The 27,071-nt window shown below is 38.4% G+C and overlaps 2 protein-coding genes across 2 annotated transcripts in view; one reads left to right on the top strand and one right to left on the bottom strand.

Moving 5' to 3' along the window:
• The window catches only part of LOC141440561 (uncharacterized), a 30,968-nt gene extending 17,482 nt beyond the window's left edge, over window positions 1–13,486 (top strand). Inside the window, exons 5-7 of the mRNA XM_074105113.1 lie at window positions 11,427–11,605; window positions 12,349–12,458; window positions 13,164–13,486. Of these exons, the coding sequence (XP_073961214.1) occupies window positions 11,427–11,605; window positions 12,349–12,458; window positions 13,164–13,456 (582 nt within the window). The 3' untranslated portion in view covers window positions 13,457–13,486. The remainder of the gene's footprint in view (window positions 1–11,426; window positions 11,606–12,348; window positions 12,459–13,163) is intronic.
• A 929-nt stretch (window positions 13,487–14,415) lies between these two features.
• LOC141440256 (uncharacterized) overlaps window positions 14,416–27,071 on the bottom strand; it is a 39,153-nt gene continuing 26,497 nt past the window's right edge. Inside the window, exons 4-8 of the mRNA XM_074104720.1 lie at window positions 24,429–24,568; window positions 20,169–20,344; window positions 18,333–18,519; window positions 15,997–17,154; window positions 14,416–14,707 (exon numbers count right to left, since the gene is read on the bottom strand). Of these exons, the coding sequence (XP_073960821.1) occupies window positions 14,606–14,707; window positions 15,997–17,154; window positions 18,333–18,519; window positions 20,169–20,344; window positions 24,429–24,568 (1,763 nt within the window). The 3' untranslated portion in view covers window positions 14,416–14,605. The remainder of the gene's footprint in view (window positions 14,708–15,996; window positions 17,155–18,332; window positions 18,520–20,168; window positions 20,345–24,428; window positions 24,569–27,071) is intronic.

The following is a 27,071-nucleotide window of genomic DNA, read 5'->3' as shown; positions in this document are numbered from 1 at the left end:
GGTTCCTGGAAGGCTTAGTATCCCCACCCCAGAATATGTTAAATGGCGGGAACCGGAAATACAGTAACCGATTTCATGTCAATTAAATTCTTTTATTTTAATTAATATTTACTGTTTATATTGTCACTTAAATAGATAGCCGTAAATTGTAATCTTTTAATTTAATATATAGTACATGTTTATAATTGAATAATAAATATTACTTAACATTAGTATTAAATGATAGTACCATATTTTAACACTAGAGGGCTAGCTAGAGATAGAGGACTGGTTTAACAAGAATATAAGTGATAAAATTATAATAAAGCTTACAAATTAAAGTAAGATTAATAACTTCAACTCACAAACCAAAACAGCTTTCAATACCTTCTCCCCCGTGCAGGTCTACGGTAGACCAGAACGAAATTATGTTACAACGAAACAACACAACAAAATGCTCCTCTAAATGACGAAGTTTTTTTTTAATATTTAGATATATACATTTCACACGTACATTCAGGGCAAAATAATTCTTGACCCTCTCGCCAGTTAACAAAATTGGCGTCGCACTGGTCATAATTCCTATAACCACACCTGGAGCAAATGTTGTTGACGGTCAACCATTATTCATTTAAATCAATTAAATCAATAACGGCATAAACGATTACACTGTAAAAAGCAGAAAATTCTATAAAAAGTGTTCAGTATTTTTTCTACTTGTAGGGAAAATCATCTTTTTCGTGGTCTTTAATCAGTTTCTTTCTTTCAATGATGACCACGAAATTGAAAAGTTCTTACTTTCGCGGCTCTGCAGTAAATTAGAATGTTTTGCATTCCAACAAAACATGTATTATGTACTAAACAAACACATAACGTCTCTATAATGAAGAATGCGTATGAAGCTTTCCTAAATAAACGCTAAAAACATACCTTTATCGTCGATGATTACCGTGTTTTTCTCTGTCTCAGCTAGGATGAGCGCTCGCGCTTGACCAAAAGCGCGCTGTCATCTTGGTTTGACGTTTGTCATGTCATAGCGTCTTCAACAGCAAGGCCCTTGCCGAGACGTTATGTGTTTGTTTAGTACATAATACATGTTTTGTTGGAATGCAAAACATTCTAATTATGTACATTGCCAAACACATAACGTCTCTATAATGAAGACGTGTTTGATATCTGCTGATTGAGAAGAAAAACACATACGCTATGTGAATCCTGTATTGGATGAAATGTGCATACATAATACAATCTAATAATCATAGATAAGCCTCTATTTTAGGCTTAGAAAGAGCATCTGCCTCTTAACAATTAAATTGAGATCAACAATCACATTAATTAACATTTGAGATCAATAGTATTAAATAGCATCATATGTAATGCTTGTACTAATATAACATACATCTATACTAGTGTAACACAATATATGTAACACAACTAATATATTTCAACTTGAGAAATAATTAAATAGGTATCTATTTATATTTTTAACAAAATTAAGCATTAATTAATCAACAAAGCTCAGACACTGTTGAAATTACTATGAAGCATATCAGTGCTAATATCATTTTCTGGCCTTTGTACACTACGATAATAGTGATTCTTAAAGGTCTGGAAACATTTCCAGTTCCCTCTTTCCAATATCTCATCTATTGGTCTATTATCTAGCCATCCTTTAGAGGCAACTGCTGACCTTACACTCCCTGGTGGAGCATCAATGCCAGCCTCTCTGAATATAGTCCTTATCCATCCGGCAATGTTAGTTTTAGAGGCTTGTTTCACACCTCCTGTTATAGTTATAAATAACTCATGAAGATCCTGAACAGTGGAACGCCTAGGTTCTGATAAAGTTATCAATAGTTTGATATGTTTTACCGGACAAACCCTTTCCTCTGCATGGGCACTCAAACACCAACCTGACTGTCTTCTGGTTGCTGAATCGGTCTTGGACCCAAAAGCTGGCCAAAGGATAATCTTGTTATCTGATTCTATAAGGCTCTCCTTAGCTACTTGTAAAAGAGTCAGATCGTGTATTCTCCTTCCTGAAGCTAATAGTAATATTATAGCAGTTCTCCTGGCTGTATCGAACAATGTGTTATTAGATGTAGTTAACAATAGCCAGTCATATAATATCTTAGTATCCCAAATGGGGAGTTTCTGAGCTATTGGTTTAGCAGAAGAAATAGATTTTAAAATCTGTTTAACTAAGAAACATTTGGACAATATCTCTGAGTTAGCACAATAGGTAGCTATAGCGGATTTGTGTAATAAGATTGTATTGTAAGCCAGATTATGGGTTAGGTGTAAGTTTGCTAAGAATCTTGCCACATCATGTCCACTTGGTGATTTACTGTCTGTATTATTGTCTATACACCACTCTGTCCATCTCCTTATTGCCGGTGCATAAGTGGTCAGAGTTGATGGTCTCCAGCTCTTTTTTAGGAGTTCCCTCTCTTGAGCATTCCATTCGGATATTTGTTTGCTCCACCCCCAATCTTCCAGGCCTGTAGCTCCAGGAGATCTACTTGGGGAGGATGATATCCTGTGGTCCTGTCTATCAGTACCCTCCGTAGGTTCTGTATCGGCAGGGGTTCCTCTACGGCTCGTGCCCGAAGGTCCGGCATCCAGTAGCACTGATTCCACACCGGTGCAATCAGTATGAATGTGCCCAAGGCTTTGTTCAGGTGACGCAGCACTTGTGGCATTATGTTGGGAGGAGGAAAGATCCATCCTAGTTGGTACTTCCACTGGCGACTGAACGCATTGCAGAATTCGGCTAAACCATCTCTTGAGTCTAGTGTTACATACCTTGACACTACTCTTGTTTCTGCAGATGCGAACAAGTCGATTTCTGGTTTTCCCCACTTTCTGAAGATGGCTTCCGTAGCCTCGGGGAGCAAATGCCACTCTGGAAGAGGTTTTCCTCGTGATAACCGGTCTGCGATACTGTTGTACCTCCCCGGGAGGTAACAAGCCGACAGTGATACCTTCAGCTGGTCGGTGAGTGTCAGCAGTCTGGTTGTTAGGTTCAGAAGCTGTAAGGACTTCGTGCCCCCCTCCTTTCTGATGTAAGCAACGAGGGTGCGGTTGTCGGTCTGGACTAGAATATGAGCACCGCCGAGGTGGTCCATCTGACTCTCTATTGCCGCATATACTGCATACATCTCTTTGAGATTTGAGTGCCATGAGCTCTGCTTCTTGTCCCACGTTCCTGATAGGTGCAGTCCATTCAACTGGGCTCCCCATCCTGCATCCGCTGCATCGGTGGTCAAGAAGTGAGTTATGTTCTTTATTTGTAGAGGCACTGATGCATGGTGTAAGGCATTTTTCCACCATCGAATCTCGGCAAGAACTCCTGATGGGATGATTCTCTTTTGTCTGGGCCGGTTTTGGCAGAATTCTCTTAGAAAAATCTGCATTCTTCTGTTGTTTAGTTGGCCCCTGTGAACAACTATGTTGGCAAAGTTTAGATGGCCCAGAAGAGTTTGTGCTTCTAGAAGAGAACATCTGCCTCGCTTCTCTAGACTGAGTAGTCTGGCTTGGATCTTGTGCACCTTCTGTTCCGGCAATGATTTTCTGTTGCTGAAGGTGTTCCAACATAGACCTAAGTACTCTAGATCTTGAGTTGGTTCTAGAATCGACTTTGAGAAATTTATGTTCCAGCCTAGTTGTTGGAGAAGAGTCACAGCCGCCGTGGCTTGAGACTTCAACTCTGAACTGCTCTGGTTTGCCAGAAGGTAATCGTCCAGATATACTATCACTCGATACCCTCTGGCCCGTAGGACTTCCGCAGTCCAGTTTGAAAGGGCTGCGAAGGTTCGAGGTGCTGAAGAAAGGCCGAAAGGTAAAGATGTCAGCTGCAGCAGTTCCCCATTGTACACAACTCTGAGGAATCTTCTGTGTGACTTCAAAATTGGAACATGAAAGTAAGCCTGTGACAGGTCGATCTTGACCATATAATCCCGTTCTTGTAGAAATTCCGGGATATCTGCCTGAGATACCAGCTTGAACTTTTTGGTTGAAACATGCTGGTTCAGGCCCCGCAAGTCGAAAATGGGTCGGACCCCACCATCTGCTTTTTTGACCAAAAACATCTTTGAAATGAAACTTGGATTTTTGGTGGGTGGAGGTTCCAAGACCCTCTGATTTTTCAGTTGTCCTATTACTTTTGTCATTTCCCGGGGATACTCTTGTTAAGAATCTTCGTTGTTGTAATTGTGTTGGATATATTAGGGGAGGTCTGGTCTTGAATGGAATCCTTGAGCCTGTTACAATTTTCATGATGAACTGATTTGCTCCAAGGCTGAGCCATATGTTTTTGAAAGATTGTAGACATCCCCCCTGAAAGGATTGATTGTCACTTTTTCTTGGCTGAGGCATTGTTAAAATGAAAGGGCTTATTTTGTTTAAAGCCTTGTTTCTTGTTCTTTCTCTCACGCTTTGGATTATTATAGTAACTCTGATTGTCTGAGTGAACTCTCTTAGAGCCCGAGTTGTCATATTCCCTTACCTGCTTCTCAGGTCTGTTAGTGTTAGTAGTTGAAGGCATTTTCTTTGCTTCTTTCACATAAGTGGGGGTATTTAGCCATACTTGAGTCCCTCCGAGGGACTGGATCAGAGGTGTCATAGCCTCCCGACTAAATAGAAACTCATTACTTGGTGGTATATTTTTAAGACTTGCCTTCAAGTTGGTATTTGTTACCTCATTGAGGATTCTGTTTCGGCGGACTTCAATACATTCGGTTCTCTTGCCTGACATAATCTGTAGTGTAGTTTCATAATTCTTGTATATTGCTGAACCAGATCCAAAAATAGAGGACACCTTTTCATATAGAGTGTCAGCATTGAGTTTGTTGCAACTGGACCAATCAATTAATTCTTGTAATCCTTCCTTCAAAATGTTTCTATTAGTTAGCACCACATTTGTTAGGCCTGCTAACACATTTTCTGTTGATGCAAGATAATCTTTACCCTTATTGAAGTGTGTCAGCTCTTCATTGATTTTTAGTTCTACAAAGCCAGGGGTAGCTAGTACACTTTTCAGTGAGTTCTTGTAACGCACTGCCTGCCAAGCTGGTGAATTAAACTTGTGCAGTTTGTCAAGGGCTCTCAAATTTTCTGGTTCAGCTGGTTGGACAAGGGTACCCTCCTTAATCTCAGTGTTAATCTCGCCTAAATCAACAATCTTGTGGACTTGACGAGGCGGAACTAAAAAATCGTCATCTTGTTCGCGCTGAGTTGACGGTCCCTCGCCGCTAGTCGCTTGTGAGTGCAGTAAAATATTTGTTAAGTAACTTACTTGATTAATAATCGAATCGACTCGAGGATCGAACGAAGCCTGCGGAACTTGCTCGCCGAGAGCTTTCCGAGGTCGTTTGTTGGGAGGTGGCGTCGGTGTCTCATCCTCCGAGGATGACGACGATTTCTCCGAAGAGTCAGAAGACAAAGACTGCCCTGTCTCCTTCTCCGGAACGGGTTCCGCTCCCTTTCCGTCACTGGAGCTCATATTTTACTGCACTTTATCACTTATTTGTAACTATTTTGAAAAAGTTTTCACGATAAGATGTTAATTCTAGCGGGAAAACATACGCTATGACATGACAAACGTCAAACCAAGATGACAGCGCGCTTTTGGTCAAGCGCGAGCGCTCATCCTAGCTGAGACAGAGAAAAACACGGTAATCATCGACGATAAAGGTATGTTTTTAGCGTTTATTTAGGAAAGCTTCATACGCATTCTTCATTATAGAGACGTTATGTGTTTGGCAATGTACATAATATCCTATAGGTTTGAAGCAAATGAAATCAATTTTGAATAACTTAACTGCAAATGACACAGCACCAGTAAAACATTATATTTATTTACCCAATACTCACCAAATCGCAACCGTAACGAAAATGACGCTCGATCTTTGACGCAAATCTAACTGAACCTTTATTACATTAATTATAGATAAATAATTATGGCTTGCGATAAACATTATACGTCATAATGACCCAGTCTTATTTTCAAAGTTGCTTATAGTTAAAAAGGATTTACAGGAGGTTTGACCTCTTTTTTTTGTTTAAAATATTACTTAATAAGTGTGGCTACGAAAATGATGGTGTATTTTGGAACAACGGGAAATGTAGAAAAAAATAGTCTTATCAATGTCCTAATTTTTTTATGTTTGCATGCATGGTATATCATATTATGAACATTCAATCCATGTTTTAAACAGCAAGTTTTTCTATACCTTGTATTTTTTACAATACTACAAAGTAGTCAAGGATAATCCGAACATGACCACGTAACTGACTTTCGTGCAGAAAATTTAAGTTATTGTGGAAAAAAAGATAAAATACAATAAAATGTTTTTATCACAAGTTTCAGTGATAATATCCTAAGCAACTTAAAAACAATAAACGATATATTTCTAATTTTATTACTGAAAATTTGAGTCTGAACACAATTGAATCTCTCGAAATAATAACCCATTTAAAGTAATTAAAATGCAACCCGTGAAGGTTGTTATTGATTAGTAGCTCCCGTCGATCAAATGTTGTCTACAACATCAGTTCTTCACCAAAACACGATTTTCAGTAGCAAATAAATAAATAAATAAATATCATGGGACACTAATAAAAAATATTGCATATACAGATAACTCGAGACTGCAACTGTAAACAGGCAAACCGCGTGCAAAGCGATAATAAGTTTTCCCTAATCCTTATTAATTAAATAATAATGTCACAATGTATACAATTCCAGCTCTATGAGGGTGAAATCACGAAGCTTTTCATCAAGCACTGGATAGACTGATAATATACCTTGCATCATATCCGCGGCAGTGTGAGATCATCTTCATATCAGGCAATAGGTTAAAAATATACACAATGATTTTTAATCGGTGATCTGGCCCTGTATGTACTACGAACTGCAAAATTCGAACATCGTATCTTGCCGACCAGCTGAACGGTACGATACGAACTTCGATTTTCGAATTTCGTGAGCCCCCTGTATTTTCAAAAAAAAAAAAAAACCAGCAAAAAATTAATTCAACAGGCGAAGTCTTAAGCAATTAGCTCATTGTTTTAATATATCTTATTAAGATTTTTTTTAACACAAAAGTAAAACCGACTCTGAAGAAATAAAAAAATAACGAAAAATGGAACCGACTACAAAGCCCTTGAAAATATTTTTCTTGGTACCTACTAGCTCGAAGTCGGTGATTTATTTGGAGTCGGATTTACTTTTCTGTTAAAATAATTTCGAAATTCATGTGCGGAATTACATTTGAAATTTACCACGAGCTTTACGGTGAAGGAAAACATCGTGAGGAAACTTGCACACCCTGCGAAGCAATTCAAAGGTATGTGTGAAGTTCCCAATCAGCACTGGGCCCGCGTGGGAACTACGGCCGAAGCCCTCTCATTCTGAGAGGAGGCCTGTGCCCAGCAGTGGGACGTATATAGGCTGGGCTGCTGATGATGATGAAAGGAAAAAGTACGATAATTGCTAATCCAACACGATGTTGAGCGGGGAACCTTTATTGGTATCCTTTCGTTATCCCACTGAATTTAGTTTTATCTAATGTTAGTTTTAGTTTTGTTACTGTACAAGGTGGTGTCATTGACGGAACCAAAATAAACCATTCTTTCCTTCTATCTTCTTTTCTTTCCAATTGGCCAAATAATTTTATATTAAAAATACTATTAAATACCTAATGGTTTAACATTTCGCAGGTGGTAGGACCTTGTGCAAAGTTCGCCCGGATTGCTACCACCATCTTGCTCGCTTATCCTGCCGTGAAGCAGCAGTGCTTGCACTGTTGTGTTTCGGCGTGGAGAGTAAGACAGCCGGTGAAATTACTGGCACTCGAGGTATCCTATCTTAGACCTCTAGGTTGGCAATGCATCCGCAATCCCCCAGTTGTTGCAGGTGTCTATGGGTGGTGGATCTCTTACCATCAATAGACCCACTTGCTCGTTTGCCATACAGTCGAATAAAAAAAAACATTGGCAAAATCAACGTGATTTTATTGTAAACATACGAGATGAGAGTCCTATGTCCCACAGTGGACTGACATATCTGTGGCTCCAGTGAAAAGGGGTACAAGTCTGAAATTTGGCCAAATTGAGTTATATAGACAAAAAAACAAAAAAAAAATAACGCATCGATTGGTGTAAACGGATGTAAGATATCTTTTAAAACAACGGAGTTTTCTGGTGGTCAAGGGTAGAACTGCCTTAAAAAAGTAGCAACAGAGGGTACTTGTCAAGTTGTATTTCTATTAACTAAAGTTTTGTTTGTGATTTATGATCTAAATTTAGTTGTACGTGCTGTTTTTTCATATGGCGGGTGTAAAAAAATCTAAGCACACTTGAACCCCTAAAACAAGAACAGATTTATTTAGTTACATTGATACAAGTTAAGTTCAATCTCTTTACACAAAAAAATAAAATAAAATATAAGATTAAGTCGAGCTGCGCCCGTTTTCACAAATCGAATATAAAAAAGTTTACGTGGAAAAGGATATAAGTCTTTGCGCGGAGGAATGAGCGCGGTGAGTGGGGAGCCACGGCGCTCACGGATGAGCCACAATCGTGTGCGCTGACTTGTGCAGGGAGAACGAGCTTGCGAGCTGCGCAGTTGACGGTTACGCGATTAAGTTATATCCTTTTACACCATTTTATTATTAAACTAATATGGCACATTGCATTAATTTTAAGGGTATTAATTAAGATGTATCCCTTGACACCAATCATTTAATAAGAATGATTAAGAAAATCAAAATATCCATAGGACTAAAACTATTATTTAATTTAAATATCTAAAACTAAAACTTTAATTAAAAAAGAGAGGTGGGCTTCTTGGCATGGTGCCCATCACGCAGGCAGCATTCCCGCGTTGAACTCCGATTGCGATTCTTTGCGCGAGAAAGCTGCCGGCGCGAGGGTTGCCTGTTGCCTCCCTTAACCTATTGCTGAGCTCCCTGTGTAGCTCCAGCCCACCCCAAGGACCTAGAGTCTCGACGCCGAAAGCAAAGAAATGATATTGGGCGCCGAGACAGCTATATTTTGTGACCTTGAGGCGTTCCCGGCGTCTACCGCCGCCCCCGCACGATTGGTAGTTGCTGTTAGGTAGGACGCCGCCAGGGTGTCTGTACAGGTAGCGTCCCACACCAGCGCACGGCCAGTCTTCCAGGGTATCAACGACATTCCGTCAGGGCGCTTGCCATCGCTCCGTACAATCTGGGGCTACAGAGCGGAGGGAACGTTGGCACTAAAGAAACCCTTCTGAGAATGTCGTGAGAGTGGCGTGGCGGGACAGTCGGTCGGCACCTGAGGAACAGGACAGGCCATGTTGGCCGAGACGGTCCACTGGAGCCCCACAAGAAACACAGTTGTTACTTTCGCAGATCCCAACTCCCAGCCGTAGACCAGCAGCTATGCGTAGTGTCTGGGTCGATAAAAGTTCTAGTGTTGGGAGAGGGTATGCATGGAGCCAGTAACCAGATTCTGGCTTGGACACAGCTAACAGTCTGTCCCGGTCCCTGCCTGTTATAGGTTCTATTAATGCCTATAAGGTGGTGACGGAGGCTATTGTACTCCAGGCCCTTCGCCTATGTGGTTTGGACGGGAGATTGGACTCGGTCCAGCTAGCGAGTCATTCGTGGCCTCGTTCAAGCATGCAATCTCGTAGTTAATGCCTGCTGGAGCTTTGAGTATTCTACCTGCGAGATCTAGCGTGCTGTGGATCGAAGATAGGAATGCCGGCAAAGCTACACTTGAAATTTTGCGAGTTCCTAAGCCGCCGTTCCTTATCGGTAAAGTGGCTTGGGTCCATGCCTGCTCGCTGAGATAAATGCTCAAAATGTTTAAATTTGGGTTTCATGAGACTATCAATTAGGTATCATCAAATGGGGGAATTTCGAATGAGGCAACAGCGAAGCAGGTAAGTAAAAGGGCCACTTCAACAAAAAATATAACGAGGACAAACAAAAGTTTAATATCTCTGAGACTGCAATTTTCAGTTTTAAAAAGGCAGAATTTCCTAATTTTGACTACAATACAAGACGTATGATGACGATCAATGGCACACGGTATGTCTTCTATGAAGACGCGGAAAATCCCCTCTACCTAGTGTGTTTGACATACTTAGATACTAATGATGAGAAATTTTAAGTTTGTTTTAAACGGGCATTTTTTATGTTGCAAGTGAGATTTTTGAAAAATTTATAGCGTTTTGAATAGATATTTAAATAATTTCATGTGTGTTTTATTCACTCAACTTGGATACAAGTAGCATTTTGAATTTTTCATTATTATTTAAGTCTACTTATAACTAAAAACACAATAAAAAAAAAACGTGCAAAAGGCTACATGTCTGTTATGTCTGTAATTAAGTCCAAAGAACTGCATAAATTGAAAAATGCAATCATTTTCTACACCATTAGTTCGTAAGCTAGTCTTCTGTGGATATATTATACATGTACTACAAAAAACATTCCGCATGCGTACCCTTTTTCACTTCGTATAAAATTACGAAAACTTGGTGAATAGCGATATATATAGCCACTTGAACCTTTTTACACTTATTTTTATACTTCTATTTTGGATACAAGTAGTTTATTTATAAACTAATAGATCAAGAGCAAAAATAACATTCCCATAAAGAAAGAGCGCAATTAATTTAGTGCTTTAACATACCACATTTATTAGTATATGTAAATATACAAGTGTAATGAACGTAAGTTTGAATCATCTCGGCGTAACTGTTTTTTGCGTCTCCTGTAAACTTGGGTTTTCGACATGTACCCCTTTTCACTGGAGCCACAGATATAAAGTAAGAAGTAAGCAACTCGAGCTATGAAGCTAAGATACAGGGCGTACTCCGAAATTCGAAGTCGTATTGTGCCGTCCCTCTCACTTTTGTATTAAATAAAGTGAACTAAAAGAATTTCCTTGCTCAACCGCGACCTTACGATAGCTAAGTTTATGCAAAATATGCGTGTTCATGCAGTTCCTCCACCTCCACACTGTAAAACACACAATCACACAACCCATCTATCACCACCACCACACTACACTGACGCGTTTCGAACTCAACCAGAGCTCATCAGTTGTAACAACTGTCACTCTGAAGATGAGCTCTGGTTGAGTTCGAAACGCGTCAGTGTAGTGTGGTGGTGGTGATAGATGGGTTTGTGTGATTTGTGTGTGTTCTTACAGTGTGGAGGTGGAGGAACTGCATGAACACGCATATTTTGCATAAGCTTAGCTATCGTAAGGTCGCGGTGAGCAAGGAAATTCTTTTAGTTCATTGATATGGACCTCCGCAAAGTAACGCCTGATTCAATAAATTATTAAATAAAGTGTCAGAGAGATGGAACGAAACGAACTTCTAATTTCTTAGTAGCCCCGCAGGCTGTGATGATGTCGGGATATCGTTTTCTATGACCTTCTAGAAGTCAACACTGACGCTACACATAGTAGGAGCCGAGCTGCAGTTTGAAGCCGATGTCCTGAACAAGTGGGAGGTGTTCTCACTGCACCTGATGCCTCACGTGAAGGAGCTCAGAGTGGTGCTAGTAGGGCCCGACCTGAATCCATCGGAGCTGCCGCTGGAACTGCTTGGAAATATCAAGTAAGATCTTGAACTGAATCACGTACCAGGGTAGAAGAGAACCTTTGTGCTTGTCATTTTGACATTTGCCAAAGAAATCATAGCGAAATTGACTATGTAAAGGTTCCACCCTGGTACGTGATTTAGTTTCCTTGACTGTACAGGTATTGCTTGGGAAGATCTTGAACTGAAACCAATCGTAACAGCGACACATACAGAGTGATTTCGGAGACGTGATGTTGATCATAGGACCGACGAACAGAAAATAGGTTCTAAATCATTTTCAGCAGGATTTTGAAAGAATTTACTTTGATGCATAAAGTAGGTCCTAAAAAAATAAATAAATATCAGGGGACACTTTGACATCAATTGACCCAGTTTTTCAGTTGCTTTGCTTAGTTTGGGACTGGGTCAATTGGTACGAGTAAGTATGTTTATCCGTTGCCTAGTACATGGGTATAGATAAATACATACTTAAGTACATATTTAACACCCAATACTCGATAATGAATTTCGGATTGTTCATACAAATATCTGGCCCGACCGGAGATCGAACCCGGTTGTAGTCAGATTCTCTAACCACGAGCTATCCGATCGTAGTACTCAACCGATCGTAATGAAATTTGTTAAAGAAGATATTTTGAGACCCTAAACAGGACATGGGATACTTTTTATCCCGGAAAATTTAATAGATCCTGCGAATTTTTGACAGCTGAAGATGCGGGTAACTAACAAGTGTTTATATACATAAATGTCTATTCCAGATTGTGCGACGACTGTCGTCAGAACAAGCGTCGCGTGGTTTTCGACTTCCAGGACAAGAGGACTTACCACGAATTCTGGGCCAGTGATAGCTTCACCACGCCTGATTTAGGTATAGAGTAATTTGTGCCTTAAATAGATGTTGTACAGTATAAAGTCACTCGGATATTAGAGACAGTCTTCTTATCTTATATCTCCTTCTTACATATACAAATTAATCCCTGTTTCCCTAAGTCACGCCATAACTTATTTTATCCATATTTCATCCATCTTTTTTTAAGTTTTCTAACACTGTAGAAGGTTGTTACGAATAAAATTAATAATGTTGCGCAGAAGAATATAAAATCCAAAAAAAAAACAACCATCATAATTCTAATGTAACAACTAGGATAACATGAAATTTAGCTGATGTCATTAATTTATGGGTATCGCAAACGGAGTTTTGGGACGTCACGGGATTTTTCATAAAATTTGTTATGTATAATGTATAGCTGGAAGTCTGGAAAGACATAGGGTACTTTTTATCCACATATTCTCACGGGACAAATACGTGTATCCAATACAATTCTCGTTACTTTTGTTAATTAATTTTATATAAGTAAGTGTACTTCACAAAATATTCATTTTTAAACCACTATCAATCACTATAGTAAACTTTCTAGAGCTTTATGCACTTGATGGCGAGTTTCGTCAGCTCCGTCCGACTTCCAAAGTCCGAACTTCAATAGGTAAAACTACAATCATTTAACTGCTACTAAACTAAAAAGTCTCGATGTCACTTTCATATCAAACCACTGAACCAAAACTTTTATTTCAGTTTGCGCGTTCAACCCCAGCATCCAACGTTCATCCACCTACGGCAAAGACAGCTGGTCCTCCACCATATCCTGCATCCTCAAACTTCGGGTTCCCTTCGCCATCACCTCTTACACCCTGTCAGAACTGGCTTCCGACCTCACCAGAGTCCAGGAGTGCTCCGGCCACAGCATCATCTGCTCCCCCAAAAAGAACAGCTTCTCTAGCGTCAGACCTGACAGGAACTTCATTTCGGATGATGAAGCCCCTCTTCTATTCAAGAACCACTGTGTTGCTGTTGTCTGTGGTGTTTAGTGTGTTTTTAATAAATTTTGTTTGAGTTTTCATTTGGTTTTTATCTACCCCGCTTCGATAATTTCTGACTTTCTGATTTGGGGTCTTGTTTGAGATACAGTCACCTGTTTTAATATCTGTTACAGGGAAGCGTGCTAAAATATCTGTTACGTCCTACCGGCCCTAGAAATAAAATCGTATCGTATCAGATATTTATGCCCGCCAGTTGTCTCAGATATTGATGTTGGTGACTGTATACATTACTGTTTAATAAAGATACCAGCAAACACATGCATGCCAAAAAATCAATTCGAAAAATCGAAATCGTCATCACTAATTCGCTCTTCTGACGTCACAATAGGCAGAAAAAAGTGTCATGATTCGTTTTAAACATACATAACGATTAAGGTACTTGAGTCATTTAATTGGCTCCGTGGTTATTTGTTGCTTGTTTTGTGATAAATATAAAGATTCATTGTATTGTATTTGAAGTGTCCACGGAAAGAACGTATCTAGTCACCTAAGTAACTTTTTGAGTTATAGCGGCTTGAAAGTTAGTCATCACGAAAAATTACTATGGTTACAAATCAACGCACGTAAAAAGAGCTCCAGGCGATATAGGTACCTCGCAGTGAGGGAAATACGGACCAAATTGGCGGTGGAGCTGTGGGGGACGCAGGGGGCGTAGGAGCGCGCGCGCGCGGCAGTCACGCCATTGGCTTGCTAGTTGATAGATACCCAGAGCTCTTTTTACGTGCGTTGATTTGTACCTACCATTTATTAAAAAGTAAAAAAATATATATCTAGTTTTCAGATTATTTAATTCAATTCAATGGTAAGTCATAGCACTTTGTGAACTCAATTTTAAAAAAGGTGACTAGGCATTTTTATGAACAAATCCTAATTATTCTACTATTTAATCTCCATGTGTGTAGATTCTATAGTTCAGGTTCATGGTATCTTAATATCAAACCACACCAAAATGTTAAATCTGTATTTTTTATAACAGTAACATCTTTAATAACAGTTATTATTGTATTACTTACAAATACTATAACATAATACATTGTACTGATCCTAAACATATTTCCAAATGTAGTTAATATTATATCACAGATAAAAGCACATTTAAGGAAACACTGAACACCCTGCCCAGGAACCGTGATGTCGTCAACATACACCATAGATATCACATAGACATTTTGACACCAAATAGAAGTATAAGAATAAGCAGATGAAGTATTTTCTGTCAACCTGTGCAGACTGGAGTACCTAAACAAAGAAACATACGTGAACGTACAAACACACAGATAGATCCAGTTAGTGACAAATATAAGCGGAGAAAAAGTTAATTGGTATAGATATAGTGCAGAAAATTGTAAGAATGTGGATAAGCAATTATAAATTCACCAGAGCTTTAAAGGAATGTGATTTTTGGAGCACCAAGGCCTAACTTTGTTACGGATTTTCATTTAATTGTCAGTTTTAATTTATAGTTCAAGTTAGCTTGTTTTGGACAAACCCATTTAGTAAAATTATTTAATTACTTTATTATAAAAGCAAGTTTTTTTGTGAAATTAAAATGTCATATAAAATAATAGTCCAATTTTACTAAAATGCAACCGTTATTTTTTAGCTTACTTTATATTTACTGGAATACTTCATATTAAATTAGATCTAACAACTGATTAAACGCAAATTAAATATTTTCATATTGTATTCCGTGAAGTAAATTTCAGCTTTTAGGTCTTGAATACAAAAATAGATTGAGGAGCAATCTTTTCCAATTGATTTATTTAGTCCTGTAATTTATTTTTGACAAAAATTAAACAGGGACTTTATAACGCCTTTAATGTTTCGTGATTTGGAAAATTATTAGGTAACCTACTATGTATGTTACACCCACTAAATGTGTGTAAAAAGAACGTTTATTAAATTAATTGTAATATTGTAAATTGTAGAATAAAATAAGTCGGAAGAGCAGAAGACTATACCTATCTATATAGATAATAAACTAATTAAGAATAAAGAGCTCCAGTAGCTCACTGGGACAGACCCAAATTAAAAGGACCCTGTATATGAAGGAATGTTAAAATCAACCCACTTGAGACCCAAAGCAAAATCATTGTAACGGCACTATGAACGTATTTCTGAAAATATGTCATCAACATACCACTGGAAAATGAAATATCAATTACAACATTTACAACATAAGAAATAGTCAATGTGTCGTACAATGATTTTCGATTAGTAAAAACTAAAGTTCCCGCTGAAGCATTATTGAAAAGGATAGTTATTATACTAAATTGTAAATCTGATGCTAGAATAACGATATAAACATTAGGAAAGATTTCATGACCAAATACTTAATAACAATAAATGTGAGTTGCATAAAGTCGCTATAAATATAACAGACGTTAAACCAGCCGTCAAATACCTTTGAGGAAAATTAATGCAACTCTCACCAAAATAAAGAACGATTTATTTCAATTAATAACTCCCTTTTGTACGAATTCTAGCATCAAGTTTCTTATGTTAGTTCACGAAATTGTTATAACCACCTGATTGTTAGCAGGAACGACATGTAAAGTATCATTATTTTTTTCCGTTAATAATGCAGTCGTAGTACCCTCAGTAATCGTTGTAGTTGATACAATTTCTGCTGCAGGTATAGTAAATTCTGTAGAACTTGAACTAACTGTGATCTGTGTCGTCAAATCCGCTAAACTATATTCAGTAATGTTACTTTCTTCGGTAGTAGTAGTAGTAGTAGTAGTAGTAATACTGACTGTACTAGTTTCTGTTGTCAAATTTAATAAACTGAACTCGCTTTTCGAATCTTCTTCAGTTGCTTCAGATGTAAATTCAGGTACACGATCAAAGAATGTGTCTTCGTTGTAAAATGTGTTATTATCATCCCATATTTCTGTGGTTGAAACGTAATTGTAGCCAGAATTTGTTGTAATTTCGTTTGTAGTTAATGATGAAGAAGTTGAAGTAAAATCATCTGTAGTCGAAAATATGTCGTTTGTAGTTGTTTTGTTGTTAACGTCTGTTGCATGTGTAGAAAACAACGAAGCAAAAATTTCACCTTTCTTCTTTTCTTTGTCAAAAGGATTTCTTGTACTCACATCATAATAATTCTCAGTGCTTACTTTAGTAAAAGTATCATGTAAGGGCGTACCTTTTTTCATATCTTTGTTGATTTTGACCATTTCTTTCGCCATTTCATCTTTATTCTCATTCTTTTGTACATTTTCAATAATACTTAGTAAAATATCTATTAAAATACTATTACTTTGTTCCTTAGTTTTGTCGTCATTCATAGTTTGTGTATCACTTGTGATAAAATCAGCAGGAAGTCTATCAGACGTCTCTTCTGTGTTGTTTCGATTAGTTTCACTGATCATCAAAAAATGTATATTATCTTCATCTACATTTGGATTGTCTTTACTTTCACTAGCTATTAAATCCAGAGAATTTTCTGTCGTTAAGTTGACTAGGGTTGTTTCATTGACATCGGGATCTTTGGTGTCTACTTCATCCACCTTAAGGGATTGTTTCGTGTATATAGCTACAGCTGGTCCTAGTACCTTTTCTACGTAGTTTTTGAGCTTCTCGCACTTTGCAGGAGTATTTGTATCGTTCGAACTACCCCAAATTATGAATCCTGAAGCTTGTGATCTGTACATCGTTTTGAGCGCTGTTTTCAAATCTTCCTGGAAATTCAAAAATATTGATTGTCAATAACTTATAGTATAAACAATATGAAATAAATTGTCAGGTTCGTTTAACTATAAAACTTATAAATCTTGTATAGTCTCACATCACATAGAAACTAGAAATATGCTGTAGAAGCACAAGTGAATTCGTGCTGCGAGTTTACTTAAAGTTTGTAATAGTAGTTTAATAATAAGCTTTTCTTTAACTTGTAATGTATGTATGTTAGTATGATGTCTTGTAGTATATGGATGACTTGTGGTTGATTTGACTTGAATTTTGATTTTGATTTGACTATTGAACTAGTTTGCTAATATCGTTCAGAATTCGAAACCGAAGATTAGTTTCATATTCATATTCATATTCATTTATTCGCTTTAAGTGTGGATTACAATGGTCTTAATCTAAGGGTTAATTAGCACACACTTAGCCAGTTCTAGCATGCAAATATTAGTATTGGGTAATAGATTTCTAAAATATTATTATTATTATTATTAAATGTCCTAGCAATTTATTCAACATGTCAATATATCATTTATTACAAATCAATAATTTAAGTAGGCACAATAATCCATTATATCAATACTTTGGTGTCATAGCTCAAATAATCCTTAATAGAGTAAAAAGACATTTCCCTCAGCCAGATACGCAATTCGTTTTAAATCGTTTTTAATTTGTTTCTTTTTCTTTCTCATATAAATCTTTAGGAAAACGAATAAAACCGACGAGTCCCGAGCGACATTAACATTCTAGATGTTTGTACTAAAAATTTAGCATTAAAAATATAATCTTTAGGTTAGATTATTTTATAACTTCTCTGTCTAGTCGTTCCCTCATAATATAACTGAGGATCGCGGTCACCGACGGGCGGTCTACACTTGGAATGGATTATTTGTTTCCATCGGCTTCTATGACATTTTTTAGTTTACCTTTACTGAGATTCCGCTGTCTGTCTATCTTTAGAGTCGTAATAGTTAAGACAGTTGAAATTTTCACAGATTATGTATTATTATGGCCGCTATAACAACAAATACTAAAAATAAATATTTAAGGGGGACCCCATACAACAAACTTGATTTTTTTGTGGTTTTTTTGTTAATGTCTAATGTTGTATAGATAATGGTACGGAACCCATCGTGCGCGAGTCCGACTCGCACTTGGCCAGTTTTTAACTTACTTCGCTCATGAAGCCAGCGTCCCTGTACTTGAACCAGAAGTAGGGTAGTATGGGCAGGGAGCGGGCCAGCCGCGCGCTCTCGCCCACCCGCCCGCGGATGAGCGACGCCAGCTGCGAACAGCTGAGGCTCTTTGAGCTGTACACTGAGGGGTACAGAGCGTTGCTTTCGGACCAGAGCCAGGGTATTCTGGAAAAATAAATATATTACTAGCATTAAATCCATGGAGACTGTGGTATTTCGTAAAGACAATGTATGGTTACCAGTTTGTTGATATTCACAGTTCTCCAAGATCTTATATGATCAAAGATGAATATGGTACCATTCTAAGAAGAAACTCTTCACAACTAAAGCCATCATTTTTTAATAGTAATTATCAACCCAGGCAAATCACTATTCCACAAGAGATAGAACTCTCTCAACTTAATCAAAGTATTGTACCACAAGAAGTTGAATTCTCTCAACATTGTAATACAAATATAGGTCAACATGACCAACCTGAGCAATCCTTGGATAACTGTGATGATTCTCAAGGTAGACCAAGAAGAGTGGCTAGACCACCTAGTTATCTAAGAGATTATGTGACGGACCTTTCAGAAAGGGAAGATGTATAGTACCTACTGAAGTTGATTTCTGAACATGTAGGTCACGTGATATATGTCAAGAAAAGAGATTGGAAGTTAAACAAATACACGTGCTTATATATAAAATAAATAATTGTTTTAATGGTACAGAGACGATCATCGGTTGATCTTTTATAATAAGAACTGTTGAGGAATGCTCCCGTCGTTTGTATCGCGTTTCTTATAGGTTTATGAAAAACACATCCCTCGCACACATCCTCGCACATCTCTGGTGGAAACGGAACCTTAAAAGCCAGGGTGAATAGGGCTATAACGATAACGCGCGAACGCACTAGGCATGCGCTTAGGCACTAACTACCTAGCAACCACACAAAAGACATTACAGTGAGGGGCCCATAAGTACTATCTACCTAACGATCAACTAAACCAAATACAGTAGAGTGAGGGCCCTGTAAGCACAATCTAAGTACCTATCTATTAGCAACCACACAAAAGACACTGGAAATAAGGGCCCCTTAAGCACTAGGTATCTGCCTTGTGACGGAGTGCCTGTACCACACAAAATGCACTAGTAAGGGGCCCCTTAAGCACTATCTACCTAGCAACCACACAAAACTGAAAACATGCAAGTAAATACAGTTTTTTGAATTCTCTGAAAAGTGACTACTATCTAAATTTTACAAATATACTTTTTCATAGCACATATGCGCGAATTCTTTGGAGCTGACTGTTTTCTTTATGCACACTAACACACACCTGTGTAGTATACCACAACACTACAAACATACACAAACACCATAGATTATAAGAAATTTAGAATAAGTCTAAAACTTTATATTTTGGTATTGTAGTTACACCTAAACCTTATACATCTAAATCTTAATGGGGAAGAGCGCTGCTTATCCTAAAGCACAGGTTGTACCTATTTAGGAAGTAGTGTCTTAGTTGCGTGGACAATATATAAAGATGTTTTGGAAATAAATTATTATAAATTAAATTATTATAAAATGCACTAGAGTGAGGGACCCCTTAAGCACTATCTACCTAGCAACACACAAAATACACTAGAGTGAAGGACCCCTTAAGCACTATCTACCTAGCAAAGCAACACACAAAATACACTAGAGTGAAGGACCCCTTAAGCACTATCTACCTAGCAACACACAAAATACACTAGAGTGAGGGGCCCCTTAAGCACTATCTACCTAGCAACCACACAAAAGCCAATCACCCGAACACTACCGTGGCACTTACTGATCATTCTCCTTCCGGACCTTATCAGAGCAGGTCTCGACCAGGTTATTGGAGGCCATGTTGAAGCAGTAGGGGAACCCGTAGTACCCCCAGCGCGCGCGCGGCCGCAGCAGCCGCGCCAGCTTCAGCGTGGCCTGCATGAACTCGCGCCCGGCGCGCTCGAAGCGGTATCGGGCCTGGAAAATTCAACATCTCAAAAACGGCTGAACCGATTTTGATGAAACATATCTAAGAACCATCGCTAAAAACCGTGCTTTCAAACAAAAAAACCGCATTCAAATCGGTCCACCCGTTTAAGAGCTAAGGTGCCGCAGACATACACACAGACAGACACACGTAACGATCAAACTTATAACACCTCTTTTTTGCGTCGGGGGTTAATAAGGGTTTTCATTTCACAGAGGTGAAAGATCGCTAGATGGCGTTAGTATCGTGCGCTCCGTTTGACGTTTGCTCGTGATTCATCATCCATCATCCCAGCTTATAATATACGTCCCACTGCTGGCACAGGCCTCCTCTCAGAATGAGAGGGCTTGGGCAGTAGTTCCCACGCGGGCCCAGTGCGGATTGGGAACTTCGCACGCACCATTGAATCGCTTCGCAGGTTCGTGCAGGTTTCCTCACGATGTCTTCCTCACCGCAAAGCTCGTGGTAAATTTCAAATGTAATTCCGCACATGAATTTCGTTAAACTCAGAGGTACGAGCCGGGGTTTGAACCCACGACCCTCTGCTTGAGAGGCGATAGGTCAAACCACTAGGCCGCCACGGCTTAATTTGTGTGTGTAATGATATCCCGTTAATAGTGGTCCAGATAGTCAAGACGAAAATGGCGTAACTATAAAACCTTTGAATATAGATCCATTATAGCAGTGGTTCCTATCCTTTTCAATATTGTTACCCATATGACCTTCTGGGAAACTGAATTTACTTAGAAACTGAATTTATTAGATATTTAATTAGATTAGGTTTTAATTATTAGGTTCTTTAATACCCCCAGAGACATAAAAGATCCTAGTTGAGGCATAATGATTGTTAAATTAGAACAAGCCACTACTGCATTTTTTAATAGTTGTATCCATTACGTTAATGGATTTAACAGGTCTTTTAAGCCAAGACGTCATAAAATGATGACCATTTTAACGAAGATCATTTAGTTAACTAGATTGGCTTGGTTATGTTCTTCAATTAATAATTAATGAATTAGTAAACGAACATATGAAATCAAATTGATATAGCGTGCCTGGTGATTTCCTTGAGGAAAGTAAACTTACATAGTTAAATTATGTACCTAACTGAACTGTTTATTGGTAATTAATACGATCGAGAATGTAATGATACCCATTCGTTTTTAATCTGAATACTTAAAATCATATAAAAAAAATGTGCACCAGCAAAACTATGTTTATGTCTTTGTTATCCTTACTAATGTTTTAAAAGCGAAAAAGTGGTAAACCAATAGGACCTCATTTTTACCGCGCAGTTTTTTTCTGTAACACATTAACCCCCTTATTCATAAACGACAATCAAACCTATTTTAGTTAAAATGCCGCTAAAATTCGTTTGTCCTTATCTGTCACTTCGACATTTGTATTTGTTAGAAAGGGACAAAGCATTTGTTAGTTAACATAGGCTTGTTAAGTTTTATGAATAAGGGGGTGAATCTTTTACGAGTATCCGCACTGGCGGTAAAAAAAATCGCAGAGAAATTGTACGTATAGCACGGAATACACATCTAATACGCGTGAATAAATATCGTGCGGTGAAAATTTGGTTGTTACCTCACCACTCTTAAAAGACTGAACCACTTTGAATTAATTTTGGTATGAAGATGATTTGAAATGCTAGGAGGAATATAGGAAATGTTATTGATCGAAATAATATTATTAGGATAGTTTATATCCCGGAAAATTGCATTCCGAAGAATAGCGACAAACGAATTTTTCGCAAACACCGTTGGGGGCAAACTTGGAGTAAAAATATGTGTTGAATAAATGAATTAATAAAAGTACGAATGAACAATTTAATAAGATTTAGTTGGCGGTAAGTTATACATATACAGTGGTACGTAACTGCTTCAACTTTTCCCTCTGGCCCCCACATTGCCTGATTTGATTTAGAGTCGATAACTTAGCACTCTTATAGGTTTAAACTTTTATCTACACGGGAATTATTATTACGAGGGGTACTTTTTTTTTAAATACAACTGACCCGTGATTGGCTCCTATATCTCACCTGATGAAAGTGCAGATGAGACCAAAGGTGTATGTGTCTATTTTTGTAACACCAGTTACAACCATTGGATATTAAACCGAACATCAAACCATCGGGTATGTATTATAATACCGATAAACGAAAGACCGAATTTCACAAGACCTATGGACGGAAGGCCGAATATTAAAACGTCGAATGGATATATGACCGAAAGTTTTGAAATCCCGAAAGTACATTTGACCAGCAGCTAAAACCCGAAGACTACAATCCCGAAGATCAAAATACCTACACTCGAAAGGTCGAAACTCATAATGCCGAACAGTCATAATCACTACAAGTAAATAATCGACAATCAATATATCGAAAATCAAAATACCGAAACTGCCGTTATACCAAAGACGAAACAATATAGCAGGAAAAGAGCGAGCGAGCGAAGCGAGCGAGCAAAGACGGTTCGCAGCAGAAGCGACTCGGATAGGTTAGGTTCAGAAGGCTAAGGCGGGAACGAAGCGGAGCGTAGTTTCCGCCTTAGCCTTCGATGTTAGGTTTTTTTTTTTATAGCAGGCAAGATACTTAACTGCCACTAAGAAAGTAGGTTGGATAAGATTCAACAGCAAAGATCATTTGTGAAGCAATATTATCCGGGCTGCTATAAAAAAAAACTAACATCGAAGGCTAAGGCGGGAGCTACGCTCCGCTTCGCTCCCGCCTTAGCCTTCTGAACCTAACCTATCCAAGTCGCTTTTGCCTCGAACCGTCTTGCTCGCTCGCTTCGCTCGCTCGCACATATCAAACTTTTTTTTACTTTCGGGTTTTCGTACTTTCGGTATTTTGTACTTTCGGTATTCTGAATTTCGATTGTTAAGTGTCGATATTTCGACTGTAGGTAATATGATTTTTCGGTATTATAATACATACCCCATTTTCGGGATTTTGTACTTTCGGTCATTTAAAAATAGATATTTCGACCTTCGGTGTATCGGTTGTCGGTATTTTGTACATTCGGTATTCTGAATTTCGATGTGTTATGCGTCGACATTTCAACTGTAGGTATTATGATTTGTCGGTCTTATAATACATACCCAAACCTTCTGACAAATCCCTTTAACATTTAGCCAGGAAACTAGGGCACCACGGCCCGCAATCTGACATCATACCAACCGCGGGTATATTTAGATCTTCATCAATGATTAATGCTTAATGGATGTTCATCTGTTCCTTTAATACGGGTGATGTGAAATGATAATTGGTATCTTTTGAAGTTCTTAAAGACCGACTTTGCTGAATCGACTTTATCCACTTTTAGGCATAGTTTATGTCACACAGAAATACAGTGCTAAGTATATCTATCCTAGCTACTTCGTCATAACTATGATATTAAAATTACTTTGAAACCTGGGTTAAACTGGCCATTGCGTAGAATTTTGGAAAAACCCTAGCCATTCCAAATCCATGCTACTTAATATTATAAACTTGAAAGTGTGTATGATTGTGTGTTTGTATGTTTGTCCTTCTTTCATGCCACAACGGAACAACGGATCGATGTGATTTTTGGCAAAGAGATAGTTTATAGGCCAGAGAGTGACATAAGCTACTTTTTACCCGGACAGCGCGCGATAACCGAATTCCATGCGGACGAAGTCACGGGCAGAAGCTAGTTTTATATATGTGTCGAGGAGCACCAAATATCGAGATGGTGCTGCTGATGAAAACTACTTATTAGTTCCGACCCAAAAAGAGGGATTTTATACTCGTGAGTTTTTGACTATGTCTGTCTGTAGCATAGTAGCTCTCAAACGGATGCAAATTATTTAACGTCAAAGCAAGTTTCCTTACGGTAAATCTTAGATATGCTTCATTAAAATCGGTGCAGCTATTTTGAGATATATGGACTTTGAAATGACAATGTCACGGGTTTTTAAATTTTTCAAAGTTAATTGGTTTTATTAGGTTAGACGCCGAGTAATTATAGTGAGAGGTTTAGATTGTTCGTTTGCCCAGTCAGTCAATCAGTCAAGTATCTCTTTTATAGATGTAGTTCAATTTACCCGAGCTTCGATCATGCTCTTCGTCCACAGCGGATGCAAGCGGCGCTCGATCTTCAACGACTCCTCCTTGTACGGAGTCAGTTCGCCGAAGTTCTGCCGGTAGACCGGCCGCCAGGACTCGAAGTCTATTATTGCTATACCTGGAATTCAGAGATATTATTAATCGCAGGACAGACTGGTACCAGTGACAGCTGGCTCACATGGATTCAATAATTTTACCAATACATCATTTGGTTAACCTTTATTACCCGACTGCAAGGAGAGGTAGGTATTGTTTTTCGCGCGTATCTTGTAAGTATGTAATATTCTTTATTACCGCATATCTCTCAAACCGCTGGACGGATTTAGACAATTAAAGGTATCATTAGAATCGTCCCAGCAACCCAAGTGTCCTTAGATAAGCGACGTTAAAAAAACATGGCCGCTGTGAGATGCAAATAATTGGGGGTCAAAATTTTTTTTTAATACGACTTATTACTAGTAAACTTTTAAGATGCTGGCTGATACGATGAACTTGAGCATACACTTCGTTTTTAAATTTGACGAACTGTGACCGTATTGTCTAACCCTAGCTCTACACTGCTCGCGAAATTGAACAAGGTTTGTATGCGAATACGATAGTGTGGACAGGCACTTCGTCTTACTCGGTCGGTACTTCGGCCAACTTTCCCGAGTACTTCGTCAAGAACTTCGCAGTGTGAAGCTAGGGTAAAGCCGAGTTCAGACTTGCAGGAAAAATCGTGCAAGTTGTATTACATTTCGAGGCCGTAAAGCAAACGAGTTTATAGTGGTCAATCAGGCGCCGCAATGTAATGCAACTTGCATGATTTTTCTTGCAAGTCTACATTGGGCTTTACGCTCTGGTGCTCCCGATCGCATACACCATCTCTTTCCACTCTCATCCTATATTGTGTAATGAAAATAAATGGTGAAAACGATGGTGATTCCAAGTGGGTTAGACAATAATTAAGGTGAACAACGAACGGAGCCAAGCATAAAGCCAAACATTGATATGGAAATTTACATGACTATTCTAGGGAACGCTCACATCAGCAGTAGGTACAGTCGGCAATAAATAATTAATACAGCCAAAGTGCAAAAAATATGTATACACGAGTACACGACCTTAATGTTTAGGCAATAAAGTCCTGTATATGTATAGGCTGCGATGATGATGATGATTCTAGTTTTGCAAAGTCAAATGTTTATCGTGAAATACTGCAATGTCAAACATTGTAACAATAAACAATCAAACAATAGAATGGGTTGCTCCCACTGAGTCATTCAACGGTAGAGATAACACAATCGAGATGAACGGTCAAGTGGTTTATACCGCTGAACTTGAAAGTATACATGATCGAGAAGATATCTATATCTTTATTAATTTTGTTTAGTCACTATTGAGTGTTGATGTTTCAGACGCCGTACTTTTTCTTTATTTACAAGTATTGTTTATTTTCCGAATCCTTCCATATGTTGCAGCACCAGCTGCTTTAAATCGGTGTTTTCTTATTTTGGTTTGTAAAGTTTTCCAGGAAACGATCGCTCTGCAGCGATAAAACTATCTAACTAACTTGTTACTTTGTAAATTTCCATAATGTTACTACATTTCTGAATTGTTTCTAATGTTCTTCAATGAAGATTCATTGAATTGTGTGGTGTTATATCTAAGTCTTTTGGTGATAGAATCCTACTGATATTTTATTTAAAAGTGAAAGTTTGTGTATTCATGTAAGTGCATGTTTGCTACTCTGTGCTGGATGATTTGGATAAAATTTGGTATGCGGCTGAATACTTTTAATAACATAATTCCCACGGGATCCAAGTAAGATTCCAAAATCTTAACAACCAAGTTTAGAGACACTAATTTGTACGCAAGTTCATTACAAAACGTAAATGAAGACGAAGATTCATTTTTTGGTAATTCCCGTGGGAATTTAATAAAATTTCGGAATTTCAGTTCGACTGTCAGAGCTTCCGTTCGTAAAGATTAGTTGTAACAATAATGGTGTCGAAATATTCCACACACTTTCATAATGTATTTTGTATGGTTTTACGCTAAATCAAGACAGACAAGTAACAATTAGAGCGCCTCGACAAGGTCATTGGCAGGTTCAATTGACAATTACATCATCCATGTGACTGTCAAACGATGGAATTGTTAAACTACTTTTAGGTACTATTCTTTTAACGACGACTATAAATAAGATGCAAAGGGATGTGAGTATTTTTGTGTCTTTGCACGTACTTCCTACACCGTAAATCACGTGGTAAACTTCAAAGGTGAAATCGCACATGAATTTCAAAAAACTCAGGATGTAAGCCCGGATTTGAGCCCATGATCCTCCTATAACTAGGGCTATTCAATGTTTTAAATCAAAGATTGGCCGGTGGTCCGGTCACGATAACGCGCGACGGCGGAGCGGCAAGCGTTTATTTGTTATCATTGCATGTGCAGGCAGGTGGCCACTGCGCCGCGTATGTCTCGGCCGTGCAATGTATACAGAGAAAACGCTCGTCACCCCGCTGCGTCCGTGGACTAATACTCCAGCTGCTGCGATCAAACACTACTTTTCTCTTTCATTGCGTGGGCTGCTAGGTAACCACTGCGGAGAATACGTCTCAGGCGCGCAATGAACAGAG

This window comes from Choristoneura fumiferana, chromosome 22 (genome assembly GCF_025370935.1).
Source record: "Choristoneura fumiferana chromosome 22, NRCan_CFum_1, whole genome shotgun sequence".
NCBI lineage: Eukaryota > Metazoa > Arthropoda > Insecta > Lepidoptera > Tortricidae > Choristoneura > Choristoneura fumiferana.
The sequence above is the reverse complement of the archived record's forward strand: the minus strand, read 5'-3'. Positions and strand labels throughout refer to the sequence as shown.